Below are 22,777 nucleotides of genomic sequence, written 5' to 3'. Positions count from 1 at the left end.
GAGATAAGTGACATCAGTTGTGCCTGCAGCATTTTTCAAGAACCAAAACTTATACTCACATGTGAACGAGCCCAAAAGATGTCTTATAGTTATATATATATATATATAGGCAGCAGACGGCCAGCGAGGGCTCGGCCACCATCACCAGTCACGCCCCCTGCAGGCGTTGTCCGGGCGTGGGGCGGTTTTATTAATATCACTGCTAATGTGTTACAATAACAAAGGCCGTTCGTGTCTCAGCGGTCCAGCGCTTCACATCCCCGCCCTCCTGCTCTGTGTTTACAAGCAGGTACCACCTGACAGCTGGAGCCAATCAGAGGCTGCCAAGCAGCTCTCCTAGCATCACCACTTAGATGCTGGGGCCACGACGCCAGGAGAGCTGCAGCGGGCGCTGGAGCCCTCTGATTGGCTGTAGGATCAGGTGCTCGCCATTCGAAAAACAAGGAGTGCGAGGACCGTGGGAGCCGTAGCCCCGGGGGGAGGGGGGCGAACACGGGAGCAAATCTGCTTTTGTTATTTTAACACATTTGCAGCAATATTAAAAATAAAAATAATTAGTCTCACGCCTGAAAGAGAGAGCAGTGCAAATGTTGTAAGCATGGGGCGGGGGGACCCCAGAGCCAAAACTGACCATCAGACATGCCGGGGAACTCTTACTGACTGCAGACCTATCTCCCCCTGGCAGCACCCCTCGCCCACGTGCAGGGTACACAGACCAGTGCATGCAGGCTGCTTCCATATGAAATGCACATGACTACTGTATGTGATCGTCCATCACTGCAGCGCCCCCTGTCGCCAGCTCTCACCCCCGCCACTGCTGCCGCTGGTCTCCTCGCCCAGGCCTGGGGGCGCCTGGCTCCCGTCTCCATATTGAGGGGTCTTTTCTCCCCAGTGCAGGTTGCGGCTGCCCGGGATGTCCGGTGGGGTGGTCACCCAGTGCTGTGACAGATCCCCGGAAGAGCTGAATGACCTTGTCGGGAAGTTGTGCTGGTAGGGCGGAGGCGCCTCTTCTCCTCGCCCCCAGCCAGACCTATATCCCAGGCCATCGAAGCCCTCGGGCCGACGGGGCTGCATGATACCGCTGATACTACTGACACGGCCGGGGTCACCGTACGGCGTGACGTCACCCACACAGGTGCGCTGTAGCTCTGCTGGAAGCACGCAGGACGGATGCACGATGACGTCACGTGGAAGCGAGGCATGGCGGGACTTGTAGTTCAGCCTTCCACCAATAGCGCGGGGCGGCTATAGCGCTATGATAGGTAGCCCGTCCTGCTCGCACGTGGGGGTGTGTACAGAACGCTGGCCTCTGATTGGTGGGCCGGGTGTTGTTAGGCTGGTTCCGCGTCCTTAGCAACCCTGGAAAGGAATGTGGGAAGGGATGCAGCGCGAGTGAGTAACTGCTGGCTTTATGTGTCGTGGAGCTGAACGGTGTGTGATCATTCTGTATGTGCCGTATCCGCTGTGCATGTCTGCAGCATCTGTTCTCATCTGAGGTGATATGTGATGTAATCTGTGTGATGATCTCACGACTAGTACCAATGAAGCAGTGATGTAATATGACATCAGACGACTAGTACCAATGAAGCAGTGATGTAATATGACGTCAGACGACTAGTACCAATGAAGCAGTGATGTAATATGACGTCAGACGACTAGTACCAATGAAGCAGTGATGTAATATGACGTTAGTGTGTTACTATGTCTGTAGTAAAATGTGGCAAAAAACAGTGGCAAAAAACAGACACAGCTTTGCAAATGCTATTTTTGGTGCAGTTTTTATTGTAACCGCACTGCCCTGTGTGAATGGAGCCCAAGGCCACCTGCACACGAGTGTATGTGCAAAAACGCTTACATATGCTTAACGCATTTGTGCCATAAACGATGCGCTTTTGCATTCATTTTGGCGCATATTACTGTACTTTTAACGCTCAAGGGGGCAGTTCACATGGGCACCTGCTGTGATTTTAAAGGCTATCTAGCCTAATGAGTTCCAGATGTGTTCTTTTTCTCATGGAATTACGCAGCATACTGTGCGCTCGCACGTGTATTGAGTACGCATTTGCGCACATCCCATAGACCACTAGGGGGACATTTAGCGCAAAACTATAACATGCTGCATTTTTTTTGCATGTGCAGAAAAGAGCAATGAGAATGAACCCATTGAAATCAACAGGTTTTATTCTCTGCTTATGGCATATACAAATATGCTCATGTGAAGCGGCCCTTAGGGCCCTTTTACACAGGCCAAGAAGTTGTTTAGACTCCCGCAATCAGTGAAAAGTTGAATGATCATCATTCAGTCTAAATGCATGTATGACTGAACAACAAAAGATAAATTCATAGTACATAAAAACTGAACACCGATCGGCCCGTGTAAGCAGGCAGTCCATCATCTATGAATGATGGACTGTTTACTGTGAATGGAGGCGGGTGGGCCAGAACGATCCCATCATTCCTATGTAAAAGCACAGGAGTGATCATCACTGGAGACCTGTCTGGCATCTGCGCCCAACCGGTTGTCCTGCGTAACAGCACCCTTAGAGACTACATGCTGCTCTAACTGACCAGCACTGCTCATATGGCCAATCAAAGCAATGTGTAGTGCCTTACAGTAATGGTGCATACTAATGAGCAGCGTACATCAGGTGGAGGAGCTGGTGTGGCCATGTTTTCTCCAGGACTGGATGGTCACTTTAATTGAGAAGTACACATAGTATACAGGTTATTCTGTGATCTGCAAACCAGTTAGCAGATGGCCTAAATTCCATCTGAAAATAATTTAGGGATCATACATGTGGCGCTCTGCACAAAGCCTGCACAGCTGAGCTTGGAGGCCATACAACTGCCTTGCACAGCACAAAACCTAGTAAGTGCTTCATTGCATGCAATAGCATATGTAGGGAGATATGGTATGGATACCATACAGGTTTCGTATTGGTATCCTGCTGCATATTTGTTCACATTTGCTGTAACTGAGCCTCTAGATCGTGCAAACTCGTAGGCTGTCGAAGTTGACGTCCCAGATGGTCCCATACATGTTCTATTGGCGATAAATCTGCAGACTGGCATACATGGGAGTGTAGCAAGACCATTCATGTAATCACACCTCAACTCTAAAGCCGCCCTCACACAGGGTTTTTTTCAGCGTTTAACACTGAGTTTTCAGCGCTGCGCTAAACGCTGTACAATGCTGCCATTCATTTTAATGTGGCTTCTCAGACAAGCTTTAAAACACAGTATTTTTTAACGCTGCAATTTTAAAGCAATGTCTGTTCTATTTTGGGGCGTTTCAGTATTTTTTTAAACGCTGTGTACCATCCAATGTAATATAGGATATTAAGCAGTAATATTCCTCTTATAATAGTCTCTATAAGCAGGGTTTTTTCTTGTGCAGTAATATACAGGTAGAACAGCACAAAATGCTGCACTACTCTGTTGGTGCAGTGTAAACCTGGTGCCAGTGGGAATAGAGCATATTATGGAAATCCTTCATTCAAAAATTGTATGATTGTGACCTAGAATTGTCAAGTCAGTTATACCAAAAAGGAGTGTCTCCAAGTGATAGAAATCTGCCCAGACAGGAACAGTTATTGGTCTTAAACGTAACTGCTAGGAAATGAAAGGTCAAAGAATTCTGTAGAGTCAGGTTATGTAACACGATTACTAGGAAGTAGGTAGTGAAAGTGACATTTAGAGTGGTTACATCATAGAAGAAAGTGTCAGTTGGTGATCTCACCCGAGAGCAGTGCTGCAGATCTGCTCATACCACAAGTATTAGTCAGGAGGATTTCACATCTGTACTGCAGATAACAATGTGTAGACTCTGCACAGAGCTACATACAGTATACATACAGAGCCTATATGGGCAGTTTACATCAATTTTTGACTTGACAATGTGCTGGAACCCCAACAAAACGTATGAATGGGGTGCCAGGGTCTCTACTGGAGTGAGAATCTGCCATAGGCTTAAAGCAATGCCAAGGGACTCTCAAATCCGATGATGGGCATTCCAAGTGAAAGTGTATGTAGCAAGAAAAAAATGATGAAGAGCTAATCATTAAAGGACATCTGTTAGCATGTTCAGTATGTGATCGTAAATCGCTCCCCTTGGATCCTGATTGATGCCTTAAGTATGACAGCACACCCAATAGTACCCAAGGTAATTTAGTTCATAATATGATAATATACTCAAATCAATACACAAACCAATAAAAAGAAAAGCTTCAAATTCCAAAAATCATAATGTTTATTAAATACAATAAGCATAAAAATATGGAAGGATCACATTTAAAAATCCAGGAGTCTGCAGAATCTGATAAAATCACTAATATCACTAAATATAAAGTGCATATTAGTGAACTTATCAGATCATGCAAACTCCTGGATTTTTAAATGTAGTCAGGGGTAAGGGTTGATGTTCAGCTACTGAAGAAGCCCCAGGACCACTATCAGCAGCGAACCACCCATTGGATCACTCCAGGGGGATTTACATATGGCATGTGGTGGCTTAAAAAGGATTTTGAGGCTTCTGAGGCAGGAGGAGTAGCGGGGCCGATATGCGTAGCCCGTCCCCCTTGTCAGCCTTCCTGTAGTGTTACTAGTTTGGTACAGATGTAGCAAAGTTTAACTGTGATAACTTCCTGTGACGAGTCAACTTATCTTAAGTGATTGAAAATCAATTGTTATCTTAACACACCAAAGCTAATTGAAAAGCTATTGAAAGGGCAAATAAATGGTGGTACAGAACACTTTCTAAAGGCCCATTTAGACACAATGATTTTCACTCAAAATTCGCTCAAAAGCCGTCTTTTAAGCGATAATCGTTGTGTCTAAATGTGCCCATCTTTCAGTTTTCTGCCGAATGACGGTTTTCAGTTCTGCTTGAAAACCATCGTTTGGCAGAACAGCTATTAAGCAGGACCGCATGCTGTGCTCTGCCCGCGGAGAGCTGATTACATTGTATTAGCAGTTCTCAGTTGTCAGCCTCACAGGCAGATCAAAGTGAAAGTAATCAGGAAACAGCGGGTGGTCTGTTTCCTGATTACACTCCCAGCAGCTCACGCGCTACTACTTGGTACTAATAGGCATTAGTGCTAAGTAGTACTCTATGCAAAACGATCGCTCAAAAGCCATCTTTTGAGCAATCATCTTTGCAGTGTAAATGCACCCTTAGGCCTCATTCACAGGTGATGCGCTATTACACCGGCTGCACTGCAGTCGAAAATCACATCAATTAGGAGTAGCTGCGATCGAGTCGCAAGATTAAGGCCTCATGTCCACGGGCGGATCAGATTGCGCATGTGGGAGCCCGCAGTGGAATCAGAATCTGCCCGCACAATCTGCCTGCAGGGACAATGCATCCTTTTCAATAGCAGCACTGACAAGGGAGGTAGTAATACTGAATAGGAACATATTTTCTACATAAGCCTATAAGATTTTTTTCTGATAAGGAATAGTCTGAAATGCTTCAATGCCTCTATGAGCCGGGGTAAAATAATGTCTTCTCAGCAAAGGAGTTTTATTCTAATAGAAATTAATTTTATATATTTGCAATACAAATTTTAGTCCTAGCTGTACAAATAAACGTGAGGGACTGCAGTGGAATGTTGTTTGGCCCTAAACCTGTTCATGAGATTCTTGTATTACTGTATGTGGGACGCCCCATGCAGTGTTGGAGGATGGGACTTATTAAACACCAATGTAATGTTACCACAGCATTCCCAAAAATACTGTTATGAAGGATTGGTGCAAATTCATCCTGAATGTAAATTTAATATAAATAGAACTGCTTTTTTCACCCTTACAATCTAAAACATCCCACTAGATGGCAGCAAAATAGAAAAGCTCTTGGAAGAAGTCAGTTTAGGAGCTAGTGCTCCAATACATAGTACTTGTGCTAAATGGAAGGAATGTCCCTTTGATTACAGCATAGCAACCCCAAAACAATAATGCAATAAAATACTGGAAACATTTATTCTGGAAAATAAGGACAATTGTGGTTTGATCCTACTTCTTCTACTATGCTAATATTTAGTATGATATTTGATAATTAAACCTTTCCCCATCTCAACAGTATTGCACTTACTATACTATGACATCACAACATATATCGGCTACGTGCCTCACTTTTAATTTAAGTGTATGTGGAAATAAGTAATACGTATTAATCCATTCATTCATTGCCAGCATAATTATTTGTTTATGTCCTGGAAATAGAATTCCGCCTGTAGCGATTAAAATCATTACCTTTGAAAGTTTTGGTTCCTATAAAGTACAATGCTATATTTGAGTGCCATCTAGTGGCCATTATATAAAATAACAAACTAAATATCCACTACTCCCACAAGGAGAGACATAAATTAACACTGAGAAATCCCTATATGTGCCACCAATCTATCTGTACATGTTAAAAGTAAGGGTTTTACTGAGGGTGAAATACATGTTACCTCCTTATGGCCATTTGGTGCTGTCTCGGTGCTGCACCTAAGCATGTGGCCATATGACACTGTTTGAGTTATCCAGACAAAATCCTACACATTTCATGACTTTGAGAAGCATTGTAGTAATATGTAGATATTTAATAGCATTGTATTGTTTACTACAATGAGCTAATCGTACAATTTTAGTGCTAAATTAAGTTTTCATTCAAAGTTACCCAAAGTTTACATTCAAGATAAATAATTCCAATGCCTGAATTATACTTATAATGCTGCACGGACATATTCTGAGTGTGTAATAACGCCAGCTGGATATAAGATAGACAACAGAACTTGACATAAAGCAGTTGCCTTTCCTGGGTATTAATAGTATCTCCCAATTCTCACATACCCCCAGTAGAGCTGGAATTGTGTAACAACTGGGCAGTTGTAAGATCAAATATATGAAGCATGTATCAAGATAAATAAACACAAATGCAAGACCTGGGACTCGCCAATAGATGACAGGAACAGGATTAGGGCTTATTCAGACGAACGTATATCGGCCGGGTATTCACGCCGACCCATATACGGTGTCCCTCTCTGCAGGGGGAGGAGGCTGGAAGAGCCGGTAGCAGTGCACTGACCTCCCGCCCCCTCTCCACCCCTCTGCACTATTTGCAATGAGAGGAGGTGGGACAGGGGTGGAGCTAAGTGCAGTGAGTTAGCTCCGCCTCTGTCCGGCCCCCTCCCGTTGCAAATAATGCCGAGGGGACAGGAGCTCAGAGCACTGCTTCCGGCTCTTCCAGCCTCCTTCCCCTGCAGAGAGGGATGCCGTATATCGGCCGGCGTGAATATGCGGCCGATATACGGTCGTCTGAATATGCCGTTAAAGAATGGTAATTGTAAGTGAATGATGATGGACACCATTGTCCCTAAATCACCCTCAAATATCCCTGATGCCAAACCCTATTTCAAACCTTGACCGTGAGAAACAAATGAGAGGGCACTTAGGATTCATAGACAACAAAACAAAGGTGATCTAGGAGTAGATGGGGCAGATGCAAACAAACTGCAAGGCTAAGGCATTTAGCGCGACCTTTCAAACACTGTGCTAAATGCTATAAAATGCCTCCATGGATATCAGTGGGGCTACTCAGACTAGCGTTCGAACATGGAGTTTCTAATGCCGCGCTTTTCTACCGCGCTTTTCTCTATTTCAGTGTTTTTTAACATGCCTCATCACCCATTGTAATAATGGGGTGCGTTAAAAACCATCATCAAATGCTGTTGAACGCATTTGAAAATGCCATTTCAAAATGTGTTCAAACGCTGCGTTTAAAATGTGGAGTTTTAACAGAGAGAAGCCTAAGAGCAAGGACTGTAATAGAAACAACCACAGGAACAAACTGTATTGACTAGACTAGAAGCAAGAAACTAGAAGCATACAAGGAGTACTGGACTCAAATGGACATGCTACATTATCACCAGCACCATACTGCAAGAGCCAAACTATTTAAAGAGAAGCTCCCAGTCTGACACTCCTCTCAAGAAGGTTGGATTGCAGCAGTGTGGTCAGTTGACTCACCATAATGCCCCAACAACAACTAGGTAGAAAATGACACAGCAACAGGTAAATGAAAGGGGTTTTCCAGGCAAAATACTATTGATTGACCTATCCTCAAGATACCATAACTAAAGGCCCTTTTACACAGAATGATTCGTTCATGAAAATTGCTCAAACGAGAGAAAATAAACAATAATCGGTCACTGTAAACGCAGCCAGTGATCAAACAATGAATGATAAATCATTAGTTTTTCATTTATCATTCATTTTATGCAGGCATGAAAATCATTGCTGGCTCTTTCACTAATCGTTCAGTTTAAATACTGATTGTTTAGCCGTACTTATACAGTGACTAGTAATTATAAGGAATTTATAGTACCAGTGTTTCTGGTGGTGCAATGTGCCACACAGCTCTGCTACATGCGCATCACACACACACACACAGCTCTGCGACATGCACGTTACACACACACAGCTCTGCTACATGCACATCATGTAAGCTGCATGAGCTTCACGGTGGCGTTAAACCCTCTGTGGGGACATGTTTGCATGACAGCGACGGTTAGTTTCAACATTGGACAACGGTTGACGATTAAATGAAAGTTGGACTGATGTTGACAGCATTAGCACTTGAGATGACATGATATCACGTTCCGGAGATGTGAAGATAGCGGTGAAGGACTATGCTTCAATGTTGTTGGTCAATATGTACTGCCAGCTATGTATGTGGACATTTGTGAGGTGTCATTTATTGGGGTCTCCACACAGGTGTCCAGCAGTCTCACAACCAGGTACAAACTGGCAGACTGAGTTGTGCTGTATCCACAGCAACTGAGGTCGCAGGGGTTTGTGGGAATGCAGTCTGCCAATAATTCCCCATTCAGTGCAGAAGAAGGATAAAGGACCTGTGATGACGTCACCATCATGTGATCAGGGGGCGGAGCTAAGAGCTGGTAACTGACATCACAGGTGTTGTCAGGCTCTGCATGTAACTCACACGTCACACACACACACAAATTGACAGATGAGGGGTCGTTAGTAGTTTGAATGTGAACGATTGAACGATTTGTTGTTCGAACGAGCCAAGAATGTATCTGCCTGTACAAATAGGCTGCCTGAGTGAACAATGTCAGAGTTCAAATGAGAAATCAGCACGTCTAAATGGACCCTTAGTTTATGGTGCAGCGGGGACCTGACAGGTTCCCTTTAACTCCTTCCTGCCTCACGACGTAAGGTTACGTCGTGGCAGTGTGGGGGGTCTGGAACGCAGACCGAAATGCGAATGTTGCCTGTGTCCAAATTAAGTACTTTTGCTGACCAAACCCTCATTCCAACAGATTACAACATGGCTGTAAATCAAAAGCCTTCTAAACAAAAGTATCAACAAAGCTGTTTGAAGTAGACATAAAACAGTTTCATGTGATAATAAAGGTTGACTCCTGGTTGTCTGAGTACCTACTTAATGTAATCTTAAAGGTCCATCAACAATTTGCACATCAAAAGAGGGGACATTGTTTCTAGTTTACACATACAACTGGTTCAGCCACCTACTTGGGAGTCAGTACAAAGTTGGGATTCAGTAAGATAGCTGAATAAAATCTAATTAATCATACATTTAGCATTCTAAAATCAATATTCAAATAGACTCTTGAATATACCTTTTTACATATGATTCTATATCCAAATTCTACTAGCAACTTCCAGAATGTTTTACATATTTTTCATTTCCATAATACATAACATTATATAACCAAATAACTAATGTCACATTTATTACACTGTTTCCTTATCTTTCTTAGGTTAGGTTATTAAAAATATTGATTGACCCCTATCAATCCCCCATTTGGACATCAGAGCCACCATTATCTCCTGGTTCTGTCACCCTTAGGTGCCTGATCCCCAGGTAGGAATGGTGCACTCTATGTCCATCAAGATATTTAAACAAATGACATAATATCAGATATTGCAAGTCAATCAAGTTTACAATACAGTAATCTTAGATTTATCAACATCAATTTATCATCGTCATATTAGACACTGAAATGGGTGTAGAAAATCGACATTCATTACATTTAGCTATGCATGAAATTATTACTTTTATTGCAATATATAAGATTATACTAGTCGGACGATTGCAGAGTATTTGAGAATCTTTAGTAGCTGTTACTTCTGTTGCCTTAATTTGTTGGCATTTACTTCAGCCAACACAACATTTCTCACCTAAAACCGAATTATATTCGTCCAATGTGTATATTCAATGGTATCGCAATGGGGACAATATTCAAATATATTAAGGAAGGTGTTTTCCTGAACAACATTGTCATCTACTACATCACTATCATTGTGTACTTTTGAGTATGTGTCTCAAAGAGTCTCTACAGGAGTGGGGACAGATAATAGACAAGTCCGCAAAATGTCCTCTCCACTCCTGAGGTTGGGCATACGCGTGTGGGAAATATTTGCCCATCCAGTCCATCGCTTCTCCATGTGGATCGTTCGTAGTGGTGTTTCCCAATAAGAAGACAGTCCAATAAGACAAAATGCAAAAGTCAAAATGTCCAGTACCTCCCCCACCCAAACAACGCCGGGATCCCACCCATCACTTTCCCTCTGGCTCGGGAACTTTCTTGCAGTGGGAGGCATGTATCCACTTTTACAGAAGTAGGTGTTGACAACAGAACTTGGTATGGTTTGTCAAACCTTGGGTCCAAGGCCTTTCTTATGTGTCTTTTTGCAACCACCCGGTCTCCAGGCTGCAAGAAATGAGTCCCCTCTAGATTGGGAGGGTCTGGAATTGGAGAAAACACTAGATCGGGTGTTATTTTCAGTTTACGACATAGTTCTTGTACATATTCAATAATCTTATCACACCCCTGCTGCAGGGCCTGTGGATGGTACAGGCCTAATCTTGGCATAGAGCCATACAACACTTCTTTTAACTTAAGCATATCATTTCAGTTCTTTCAACTTTGTCTAAACTCTGCGGGAGTGTGAAACGCTTGTTCCACTCCCAGGCTGACATCACCTCTCGCATCACTTAACCTGTAAATTGTGTACCTCTGTCACTCTCAATTGTCTCTAGTAGCCCAAATCTACATACAAGTTCTGACACAAGTTTAGTCACTGTACATTGTGTGGTGGCTTTGAGCAGGTCCACGCACACAAGGACGTACTCATACCTGCCTGATTTGGGAAGCTGGATGTAATCGATTTGTAATCTCTGAATAGGATACAGTGGTCTGGGTGAGCACTTCACATGCCTTCACATATGCCTTCGCCAACCTGTCGAACCCTGGAGCATACCATACCTTGTCCACAACAGAAACCATGGCATTCCGAGAGGCATGCACTTTCCCGTGAGCTAGGACGGCGAGGTGGGGGTAGGCAGCCGCTGGTACATCATCTACGTCCCGTAGGACGCCAAATCCCAAATCAACAAGAGTGGTGGGACCAAGATCCACCTTACAGCACAAGGGGTCTTGCGTCCTGTCCTAGGAGAGCTGCAGCCTTGGCTGCCCTATCCCCTTGCTCTCTGGTGACTGCCCCTGCGTGTGTGCTTTAACCTTTATTATGGCCACCTGTTCTGGCAACATGATAGCTTAATGGGCTTGCCTTGTGCCGTGAGAAAGCTCCTGGACCGCCAGATGGGTCCATAATCGTGTGCAGTACCAAAGGCGTACCTGGAATCAGTGTAGATGTTAGCAGTGGTAGCTTTTTCAATCGTACAGGCCTCAGTTCCTGCGCTGACATGTATGGCGGCAGTGGTTTTTGTACAAGTATCTCATTCAGTGTGACTACTTCAAAACCTGTTACAAACCTTCCTTCGTCATTCAGGTATCTAGATCCATCCACAAACATTTCAAGGTGGGGGTTTAGGAGGGGTTTGTCAGTGACATGTGCGAACCCAGCTGTCTCCTGCTCCATGAGCGCTGCACAATCATGCTGGTGTTCTGCGTCAAAGGCCTCCTCATCATCAGTCAGAGAATTTGCAAAAAGCAAAGCTGGTTCTTTGTACTTACTCCCCCATTTGAATCAGTGTCACCTAATGGTAATAAGGTGGCCGGATTCAAAGTGGTGCAACGTTGAAATGAGACATTGGATGAAGAGTGTAATGCAAGTTCCATTTTGATCTGTCTAGCAAGGGACAGATGTCTACGGCTTACCTGTGTCAGGATACCATGTATGTCATGTGGGGTGTAGATCACCATGGTGTGATCTAAGAAGTTTCTCTTTGCTGGCTTTGCAGCCATTCTACTCTGATGGAGGAAACACAAAAGGCTTAGTGATGCATTGAGGTAACTATTTGTGTCAGCAGTACATAAAAGAAAATAAAAAACAAATCATCAACATATTACAAGAGGGCGGTGCCCTCGGGAATTGGCCAGGTGTCTGATACCAGTTTCACGAATCTGGTGAACTGGTTTTGGGCTATTCTGTGCCCCTTGTGGCAGCACTATCCAACAGTACTGCTTTCCTCTGAAATTAAATACAAACAAATACAGACAGTCTGTTGAGGTCCGTCTGACTGGTAGCCCAAAGGCTCAAAGGAACGACACTAAGAACTTGTTTTTCTGCGTGCGTAAGAGTGAAGACAGGTAGAGGTGTCGCTAGGTCTGCTGCCATCCGACCGAAGGTCGGGTGACTTTCAGACCTGGGCTGTATACGAGCCTCACCGGACGGGTGAAATTCGATACAAGATCCCAAGGATCCCATCACTTCGGTTCCCAATATGCTTTCAGGACTTTCCAGCACAAGGAAGCGCATGAGCCATCGTGACCCTTTAAACATTACCTCTAGCGGTTCAGTTTCTGCCAGCTGAATCGGCATTCCTGAAACCCCTTGCACCAATTACTGCTAGACAATCAGGCTGGTATTCTATTTAAGATAGATCAGAACCTTGTTGCAAAAAGAAAAAAAATTAAAAATTTAGAAATTGCTGACCTGCAATACCTGGATCAATTATGTCAGATGTCCAGTTCCTTGGGCTAAATAATGACTCAGGAATTGGAGTTCGTCTTGGAGGTGACTTACTATTTGTCAGGACCTGCGGAAAGCTGAGTTTCTGCAGTAGCTATCAAGACAAATACATGAGCCGGATCTACCAAGAGAGCAGTTAGTTTACAAACCTCCTCTGAACTGTAACTTGAGGTCTCAACCCGTATCGATCCATCCGGTGAAAATTTGATGGATGCAGATAAGGCTTGTAAGATATCAATACAAATAACAGAGACATGAATTACAACAAGGCTGAATAATCCACAAACATCTATCCACATTAAAATATGATATTCTTTAAGCAAATTCATCATTAATCTGATCCTGCCTGCAATGTCTCATCAAATTTGAGAAGGAAAAAAAAACTTTTCCTAACTGCCCAAGCTCCTCACCCCCTCCCTTTGTAGACAAAAGAAGGATGAAACATTACCTACTTTTACATTATCTAGCTCCACCCCTTCGATGCTGGTCGTCTGCATGTCTCTCCTACAGAACATTCTCTCAGAGACAGTGCAGTACTAACAGCATTTAGCAGTGATATAGACGTCCAACCAATCACAGAACTGACATTTACACAAAAAGCAAAAATATATCTTAAAATCCCTATGTTCTCTATTTTTAAGACCGTATAATTCACATAATTCATTACAAGTTTCTTATTTCATCAGCGTCTGTCTTCCTTTCTATGACACTGAATTTTATCTCTATGAAACAGAACAATAGCTAAGATATTAATAAGCAACTAAAACATTCAGACTTTAAACAGCATTAATTATTAGTAATTACAAGACGTATACTTCTCTCCTAGGCTGGTCTGTGTTGAGGGTGGAGCAAGACCTCTTCCTATTGTTCTTCCCTCCCATCTCCTTACATCACCTAGCTCCACCCCCTGTGGCCTGGCTCAGCGTTTGGTCTTTCTTGCCTCATTTTATTTCTAGCCACCGGACAGTATACACACCATATAACACAATCTAACTCTCATATGGGCCCTTCATTAATACACGATTTCACACTCACTGGGGTTTTCATTCACTCATATACAGACTGATAAGTATCTCATGTAAAGTAGAAACTGGGATTGTATTTACTGTACATAGAACTTCCCATATTGAACAAAGTGTATATATATATATATATATATATATATATATATATATATATATATATATATATATATATATAAAATAAAAACTCTTATGTACCGCGGTTTTTACATATTTTGTTCAGAATAGGCTATCCAATGACAAACATAATACAACTTATGCCCATTTCCATCCACATACTTATATTCACCACTCCAGATAGCAACTATTATCACCATTCATTGTTAAACCTTCTACCTTTCCTTAACTCATTGACTTGCTTTTTCCTTACTATAACCTTCAGCTAAAATTGCTTATATCAACTTTCCTTTTTACTTTCTTTTAACAAGTTATACTACACATTCTTTGTTCCCTATTAACCTGCACAGTCTGCTCACACCATTCACTACTACAGAGACAATACAAACCCCCCCCATAGCTCACACCTTCTTTACACTCAGGACATTACTTCACAGACAACATAAAAACCACACAGTATATCTACTTACACTTACATGAAGAAGACTAAGGGTGCCTGCACACGAGCAGAATTTCAAGTGCGTGATTTTAGGCACATAATCCGCCCCAGACCGCAGCCAATATACTCCTATGAGGATCCGCAGTTGTCCCCAGACGGACGGATGTGTATCGCGTTTTTTCACGCGAGTGAAAAAATCTGCGACCTGTTCTAATTTTGGTCGGATCATGCGCGTGAAGCCTCCAATACAAGTGAATGGGTGCGTTTTTTCACGCAGTACATCCGGAGTGCAGCTGCGGATGGAGTCACTGGTTGCTATGACTACAGGAAGTAGGCATGGTAGGAGGCGTCCCAGCACACAGCACAGAGCTTCACAGGCACATTTCAACTGCAGATCTGTCCTTTCAGTCCCCTCATCTACCAGAGAGCAGCCAGCAGACACCAGCCAGGGTGCACCCAGTACCTCCTTTTTTTCCTGGGGGGCTCTTCCTCCTCCGTTACCGCAGTACGTCCGAAAAAAGTTACATGGATCAACCATGCCCACAAAGACATCTGCTCACCGGGTGAAAGCATGTTGCCAGAATAATTTAACAGTGCTCACACAAGCAAGAGGGACAGAACGGAGTCTGGGTGTTGGTTTTTAAGCTGTTTTCCAGGGAATGGGCAGTTCTCTAGGGGTTGGGTTTACAATAAGGGTGTCTTCCGGATTTTTCTGCGCGTTTTTTTCCGCAACACATCCGCGTATATCCGCGCGTGATTTTTCACTCATCCGCACCTATCCGGAAGCACATTTAGGTACCATACGCGCGTGAAAATCCGCGAGTGGAATCCGGAACGCTCGTGTGCAGGCGACCTAAGACGTACAACAAAGATTAGTTTACATAACAACAAGACTTACAAGACAAACAATAGTGGTTTTAAAGGTTCCCGCTTTTCTAAGTCCTATCTGTATATATATTTTATACGTTTGTCTGCATACGTCTCCCCCTTCCCTTTCTCTTATGGACTTACCTCTTGATTTACCACTGTTACACAGCATTGAGGATGCATACGGCTTTCCTCAGATAAATCTGGCGGTCCCTTCTGCCAAGTCCGAAACTGGCAGGATAACTATTTATTTTTATTTCCCACTATTCATCACTAAGTAAAACAGGACCTGATATCACGAAGTAAACTAAGGACCCCTGGTCCCTGGTCCTGGAATAGTTTTACGGACTCCTTAAGGGGGGGGGGGGTGTTTAGGGGAGACCAGACCTCTCTTCTAAGGGAACTTCTGGTGATATTATAACAGACTCAGTAAAAGCAAATTATGGCTAACACGACACAGACTATCAACGTACAGATTTCAACAATTACTACAGGCAACATGGCAATATACACACAAAGGTTCTTCCGTCTAGCACGGTTACTAAGAACACCGTAAATAACAGGCAGAAGCGTCCTATATAACATGCAGCAACTCACCCCCTGTCGACACGAGACTTGAAGTCAGGAGAGCCTAGAGCTTGAGTGGCAAGTCAAGGGCTTACCGTATACCGGTGTTTTGTAGATCTGGGGTCCCGTGGCCTCTGGTCCGGCTGGTCGGCAGGTAGTGTTGTCAGGTATCGGCTGCAGGTAAGGAGTTAGCTTCTGCCCCACGTGTTGGGCGCCAAATAAAACAGTTTCATGTGATAATAAAGGTTGACTCCTGGTTGTCTGAGTACCTACTTAATGTAATCTTAAAGGTCCATCAACCATTTGCACATCAAAAGAGGGGACATTGTTTCTAGTTTACACATACAACTGGTTCAGCCACCTACTTGGGAGTCAGTACAAAGTTGGGATTCAGTAAGATAGCTGAATAAAATCTAATTAATCATACATTTAGTATTCTAAAATCAATATTCAAATAGACTCTTGAATATACCTTTTTACATATGATTCTATATCCAAATTCTACTAGCAACTTCCGGAATGTTTTACATATTTTTCATTTCCATAATACATAACATTATATAACCAAATAACTAATGTCACATTTATTACACTGTTTCCTTATCTTTCTTAGGTTAGGTTATTAAAAATATTGATTGACCCCTATCAGCAGGGTGGTACTTAAGGCAACATGATGTAACCTTACGTCATGTGGATCTCGTGGGATCTGAAGAGAACCCGCAGCAGCTGGCTGTTACTAATAGCCGGCCTCCCGCTGCAACAGCGGGGGTGTATCGGGACAGCGACTCCCGCTGTTAACACCTTACATGCTGTGATCTATGTAGATCGCAGTATGTAAAGCATTGACAGAGGGAGTACACTCCCTCTGTGACATTATCGCACCCCCCACCCTTCCCGATGTAATAGGGGAGGGCTGCCGGGCTGCCATGGCAACAGGACGTCAGATACAGGCATCCTGCTTTGCCATTGCCTATGATCGCTATAACCAGTGATAAGGCATTGCAGTACAGAAGTCCTGCAATGCCTTACCATAGCAATCATAGCTGCTATGGATCAGGTCCCTGAAGAACAGTGTAAAAAAACAAAAGAAATAGTGTGAAAAGAAAAAAACATTAAAAAAAATAAAAAGCCCTTTTTTGCTCATTTTCCCCTATTTATATGAAAAAAATTTAAGAAAAAACCTGACGTGTGGTATCATCGTGTCTGTGACGACCTTTGCTATAATTTGAGCACACTAATTATCCTGTGCAGCAAAAAAATTAAGAAAAAATGGAGGAAAAATGCTCATTTTATTCATTTTACCTTCAATGAAGCGCAATAAACGAGATCAAAAAATCCATATGTAACCGAAAATGGTAAAAATAAAAAGTACAGCTCATGATGCAAAAAACAAGCCCTCAGAGCTCTGAACATGGAAAAATAAAAAAGTTATGCGGCTTTAAATGCAACAATGCAAAAATAATTATACTTTCCAAAAGAAAAGGGTTTTTATTGTGCAAAAGTAGAAAAACCTAAAAAAATGATGTTTTTCGTATCGCTGTAATCGTACTAACATGCAGAAAAGATGTATTGTGTCATTTATGCTCTTTGATTGATGCTGTTAAAAAAAATTAAAAAACAATGGCAAAATTCTGCCCTATAGCAATGCATCTGCATGAGGGCTTATTCACATGGACATATATCGGCTGGGTTTTCACGCCTGGCCGATATACGCTGCCCCTTTCTGCAAGGGGAAGAGGCGGGATGGGGCAGGAGCTAGTGTGCTCCCTTCTTGGCCGCTGTCATTGGCTTCGATAGGAGCCCATGCAGCGTCCGACGTATTCCGGCTGGAAAGATAGTCCCAGGACTATCTTTCCAGTCCGGCGTAAAAGCGCTCAACGCTATATTTGCTGGCCAGGCGCTTTTAGCGTATATCGGCTGACCGTGAAAACGGCAGTGGTTATACCCTCGTGTGAATAAGCCCTAAAAGGGATATTCTGGTGATGGCTAATTTTTTTCAGTTTTTACCCATTCACTAGGTGGGTAAAAAAACCTGATAGATCGGTGGGGTCCAACCGCTGAGACCTGAGAATGGGGGACCCGTTTCACTCCATTTTACAGTTTAGAATCCATTCTACTAATTCGGTAGTTTAATAGGGAATAGGCCGCTGGTGCATATGCATGGCAGTGGCTCCATTCCTTGTAATGACGCAGACAGGTGGCCATTTGTCAGCCCCATTGAAATGAATGGAGCAGTACTGTCAAAAGCGTGAAAATTGCTCTGGCTACTGGAGGTCTGAAAACCGCTGATAGTAAAAGGGTTAAATAATACTGTGATATGTTCTAGTTGTTCTGGGATTTATTAGGAAGTAATTAACCCCTTAGCGCTATTTGCTGTCTGTTTACAGCGAACATATGCAGGGAGTATATAGAATGAACTCGAGCTAAAGGCCCATTTACACGCAAAGGTAGTCTTTCAAACAATAGAAAAATTGAAAGTTTTAGTGATCTTTTTGCATAAAGTGTTAATGGACACTAATCTGACCCGTGTGAACCAGCCTTAGTTGCATATGTTTTTTATTTATTTTTTAAAATGCTGCAAATGTGATAAAACAATAAAAGTAGCTGTACTCATCTGTTCCTTCATGAACTGAGCCAGCATTGCAGCACCCATGGTCCTCCTGGTCTTGGTTTAAAAATGGCTACCAACTGACTGCTGTAGCCAATCATAGCCTACAATTTTCATGAGCTGCCCTCCTGGCATCGTAGTTCCCAGCATCTGTGCTTTGATGCTGGGAGAATGGCGTGTAACTGTTGTTTCCTCTGGTTGCAGTGGTCAGAGGTAGCCATTCATAAACAAAGACAGCAAGGACCGTGGAAGCTAAAGTGCTGAATTATCACTGGAACAAATAGGTGAGTACAACTGCTTTTATTGTTGTTGCAGAAATTTTGAAAAAAATCATCCACATTCAGACAACCAATTTAATAGGATAACACTGACAGGCATAATGCACTGCAATACAGAAGTATTGCAGTGTATTTTACAAGTAATCAAGCAATTGTAAATTCCAATCATAGCCATTCATCGATCACTGGCTGTGATTGGCTAAGCGTCAGCCAATCATAGACAGTGCTTCCAAGAGGCTGGGATTTTTCAATCCCCAGCCAGAAGATAAAAAGAGAAACCGTGCCGGGACCCGAGGAGAAGCTGCGGCGGCATCAGAGAGCGCTTCTAAGGTGATGTATGTGCTTTTTTTATTATTTTTTTTCTGCAGCTAGGGCTTAGACTTGGCTTTGACAGTAGGATTTCCTTTTGTCAAATTTGCATCGCACCGCACGAAAATCACATTTTCATGCGATGCAACAAAGAGGAAGGCTCCATAGGTTTTCGTGTCGGGTTGTTGCATGCTACAAAATATCACATGTGTGAAGGAACCGATAGTAAAGCATGCGCTTCACATACATTCGAGTTATAGCATTGTAGCAACGCGACAAAATTGCGCGACTTTGACGCTCGTGTAAAGGAGGCCTAAAGGATGATGCTTTTGAACAGAAGTGTTGTGATTAGAGATGAGCAAGCATACTTGCTAAGGGCAATTACTCGATAGAGCATTGCCCTTAGCGAGTACCTGCCCGCTCGGAAGAAAAATTCGGCTGCTGGCGGTGGGCAGGGAGCGGCGGGGGAGAGCAGGGAGGAACGGATGGGGAGATCTCTCTCTCTCCCTCTCCCCCCCCCCCCCCTGCTCACTGCCGCAACTCACTTCTCACCCGCGCCGGCAGCCGAACCTTTTCTTCCGAGCGGGCAGGTACTCGCTAAGGTCAATGCTCGATCGAGTAATTGTCCTTAGCGAGTATGCTCGCTCATCTCTAGTTGTGATCTATTCCATGTGTGTATTTAGTCTGTTGAACCAGGTTGTCCTGACTTTATTGGATGCATTGCTAGGATGGGTTCATCAGATCTGTGGGGGGGTAAAGCAGGGGTTTTATACCGCACTGCTCGTTCCTGTCAGACTGACTAGCACTATATTGGAGACCCAGATCGTGGCAGCAGCAACTGACTGGTGCAACGCAAATTCCTCTGCTGTCCTGCAATCATCCCGCAGTCCATGCCTCCAGCATCTGGTCCAGTTTAGTGCCAGTGAGCCTGACAGGAATGAGCAGTGCAGTATTAACCCCCTTCCGCCCTTAATGACATCCCGAATTAGGGGGAATAATTTTGTAGATATGATACCTTATAACATCTGAGGGATCTGGCCCAGAAAGGTTGAAGGCACCAAGGCTCTGGACAAACATCTATTTAGAGGCCATAAAACTCATTATGTGTGGACTAAATAAGGACTTCTCTCCCCCTCATCCTGTTCTATTATTGTTTTAAATGCAATTTATCACAGTATGTGTCTGTCTTTTTAGGCCTGTTTCAAATGGGCGACAAAGTCACACGATTTTCTCGCGTTGTGACAATGCGACAAATCACATGTGCGTGAAGCCCATGCTTTCCTTTGTGTTCCTTCACATTTGTGATGTTTTGTAGCATGCGACATTGCGAGTTAAAAACCTTGTGGGTTTTGCGCTATGCCTGTGACTTGTAACCATGTTTTTGTAACCCGTGATTTGTAACCCATGTTTTGTAGCCAATGGCTGTGATTGGTTCATCAAGCGTTGACTCTGATTGGCTGAGGGCCTCACCACTCAGCCAATTAGAGATAGCGTCTCCTGTAGGCGGGGATTTTCCAGTCCCCAGCCAGAAGACATGCCTGAAGACCAGCGCCAGGGACCAGTGAGAAGATGCAGCGGAGCCGGAGCGCTCCTTAGGTGATGTATAATTTTTTTGTGTGTGTGTTTTTTTTTTTTTTCTGCAGCTAGGGCTTATTTTGGGGGTAGGGCTTATATTTCATGCCGCTCCTTCCCCTTGAAAATCCTTGCATGTGGTGCTACAAAGTCACACAACTTTGTAGCAGCACTTGCGACTTTGCGTGGCAACCCGAGCGGGACACCCATCACGACGGGGCATGACCACGGGGAAACAACATGGAATGTCAGGGGTGGCTCTGCGATCTCTCCCATCAGCAGTTCCAGCTTGGCCTAGCTCAGTCGCCCACAGCACATAAGCGTAGTATTACAGAATGTGAATGTCACGTGAGGCCAGCACCTCTTTTAGGTTGCTATTTACTTGGCTGGAAATAAAGAGTCCACAGTCCAATAATATGTTTTCCAGGAACTCAACCAGAGGTGCACGGTTGTACTTCACTCACAACTTTTACCGCTTGGATTCTCCAACAAGTAGTAAATTGTGCAGACATTACAGATATTCACTTCTCTTCCACACCTTCAATATTACAGGCTTTCTAGGAGACAGTCTTTCCTCCGAACTCTAGACGTCTTCAGTCTCAGTCATCTGATAGACTGTCCGTGGAGTATGCACTCTCGACTCAGTAAGAGCATTCACACAAGTTTTCTATTTGTTTTTCAGGCTTCTTAAGTTGCTTCCCTTCCTTCTGGAGTGGCAGGAGACCTGTTACTCTACACCTAGCTCAGTGTAGGAACGTCCACCAACTTCAGCAACATTTTCTCAACTTCTCTCTAAACTTCGCACCTCAACTACCCAAGCCTTTCAATCTCATCACTCACGCAGTTACAGGGACACACACACAGGACTCATCCAGAAGTCAGTCACATACAATCACACCACAGCTTCTATATGGAATAATTTGCATTGACATGTTTTTTCTTCAGATATCTTATAACAGTGATTGTAACCATACCTATTTATTTATTACACTTGCTTTACATCCATTTCTTCCATATACACAAACATTCTTCTCCCTCCCTCAAAATTATAGAGCTTCTTATTTTTCTAGGAAATTCACAGAAGCAGGTAAGTCTATGGTAATTACAAATTGGGCCCTTCACAGTTATAGACTAAAATAATAATTTTTAATAAGATCCTTTTAAAAAAACAATTATGGGCTATAGAGACTCACAAAACAAAAACACAAAGGAGTGTGACATTACCCCTTTCCACACAACAAATCGTATGGCCAAGAGATCCCACTGAAAATAGCGATAGTGGGAATATCCCATAGACTTATTATAAAATGAGAGTGCTCAAATAAGTCTGATCAAGGAGTAGATAGGCCCATATGACTAGGACTCAGACCCCTTTGATTTGATCTAGGGAGTACCAGTCCGAGCTCGTGTTCAAGCTCAATTTGGGCTCTCTTGACAAATAGTGCATAAAATATGATCAAAGATTCGATAGACCCATCTGATTAGACTCAGATTACTATCATATAATCTGAGGAGTAGAAATGGGTCTATCAGTACGAGCTTAAATTCTGGCTCAATTCGGGCTCAAATTCTGGCTCAATTCGGGCTCAACGCGTTTCCCCACAGATGCGTGGTTCATCAGGAGCAGAGCCTATGTTGGGCTGTTTATTTATATACAAATACACATTTCTTTGTTGTGTGACAGATAGAAGTCGTTTTTTTCAAACAGTGATACCGGATACTTTTTGCATATGATATGCAGAACTCTCGGCAGTATATGTTATTTCTCTAGTCGACCTACAGAGGACGAGTAAGGGCCAAATAACCTCTCCCTTTCTTAGGTAAGACTTAGTTGGTCTTATAGCGTATCTTTCGATATATGAGCAAGAGACTAGTGACTGAGCGCGTAATAGCGGTCACCTACATGAACTATCAAGAGGTGCAGAGATCAGTGATCATGTCAATATAGCTCGTAGCAAATCCCAAGCCTATTCAGGACGATCAGTTCTGAATAATTGCTATTCTCATAAGATAACGGTCTATAGCAGACGCACCG

The 22,777-nt window shown here is 43.4% G+C and overlaps 2 protein-coding genes across 3 annotated transcripts in view; one reads left to right on the top strand and one right to left on the bottom strand.

The window, feature by feature from the left end:
• The window catches only part of SLC25A46 (solute carrier family 25 member 46), a 31,490-nt gene extending 30,303 nt beyond the window's left edge, over positions 1–1,187 (bottom strand). Inside the window, exon 1 of the mRNA XM_066603050.1 lies at positions 807–1,187. Coding sequence (XP_066459147.1) covers positions 807–1,074 — 268 coding nt within the window. The 5' untranslated portion in view covers positions 1,075–1,187. The remainder of the gene's footprint in view (positions 1–806) is intronic.
• A 177-nt stretch (positions 1,188–1,364) lies between these two features.
• TMEM232 (transmembrane protein 232) overlaps positions 1,365–22,777 on the top strand; it is a 180,128-nt gene continuing 158,715 nt past the window's right edge. The window contains exon 1 of one of the 2 annotated variants that reach the window (XM_066603049.1): positions 1,365–1,392. The gene's annotated coding sequence lies outside the window, so the exon portion shown is untranslated. The other variant, XM_066603048.1, reaches the window with a different exon arrangement.

This window comes from Eleutherodactylus coqui, chromosome 5 (assembly GCF_035609145.1).
Source record: "Eleutherodactylus coqui strain aEleCoq1 chromosome 5, aEleCoq1.hap1, whole genome shotgun sequence".
NCBI lineage: Eukaryota > Metazoa > Chordata > Amphibia > Anura > Eleutherodactylidae > Eleutherodactylus > Eleutherodactylus coqui.
This window is presented reverse-complemented; position numbering and strand designations above follow the sequence as displayed.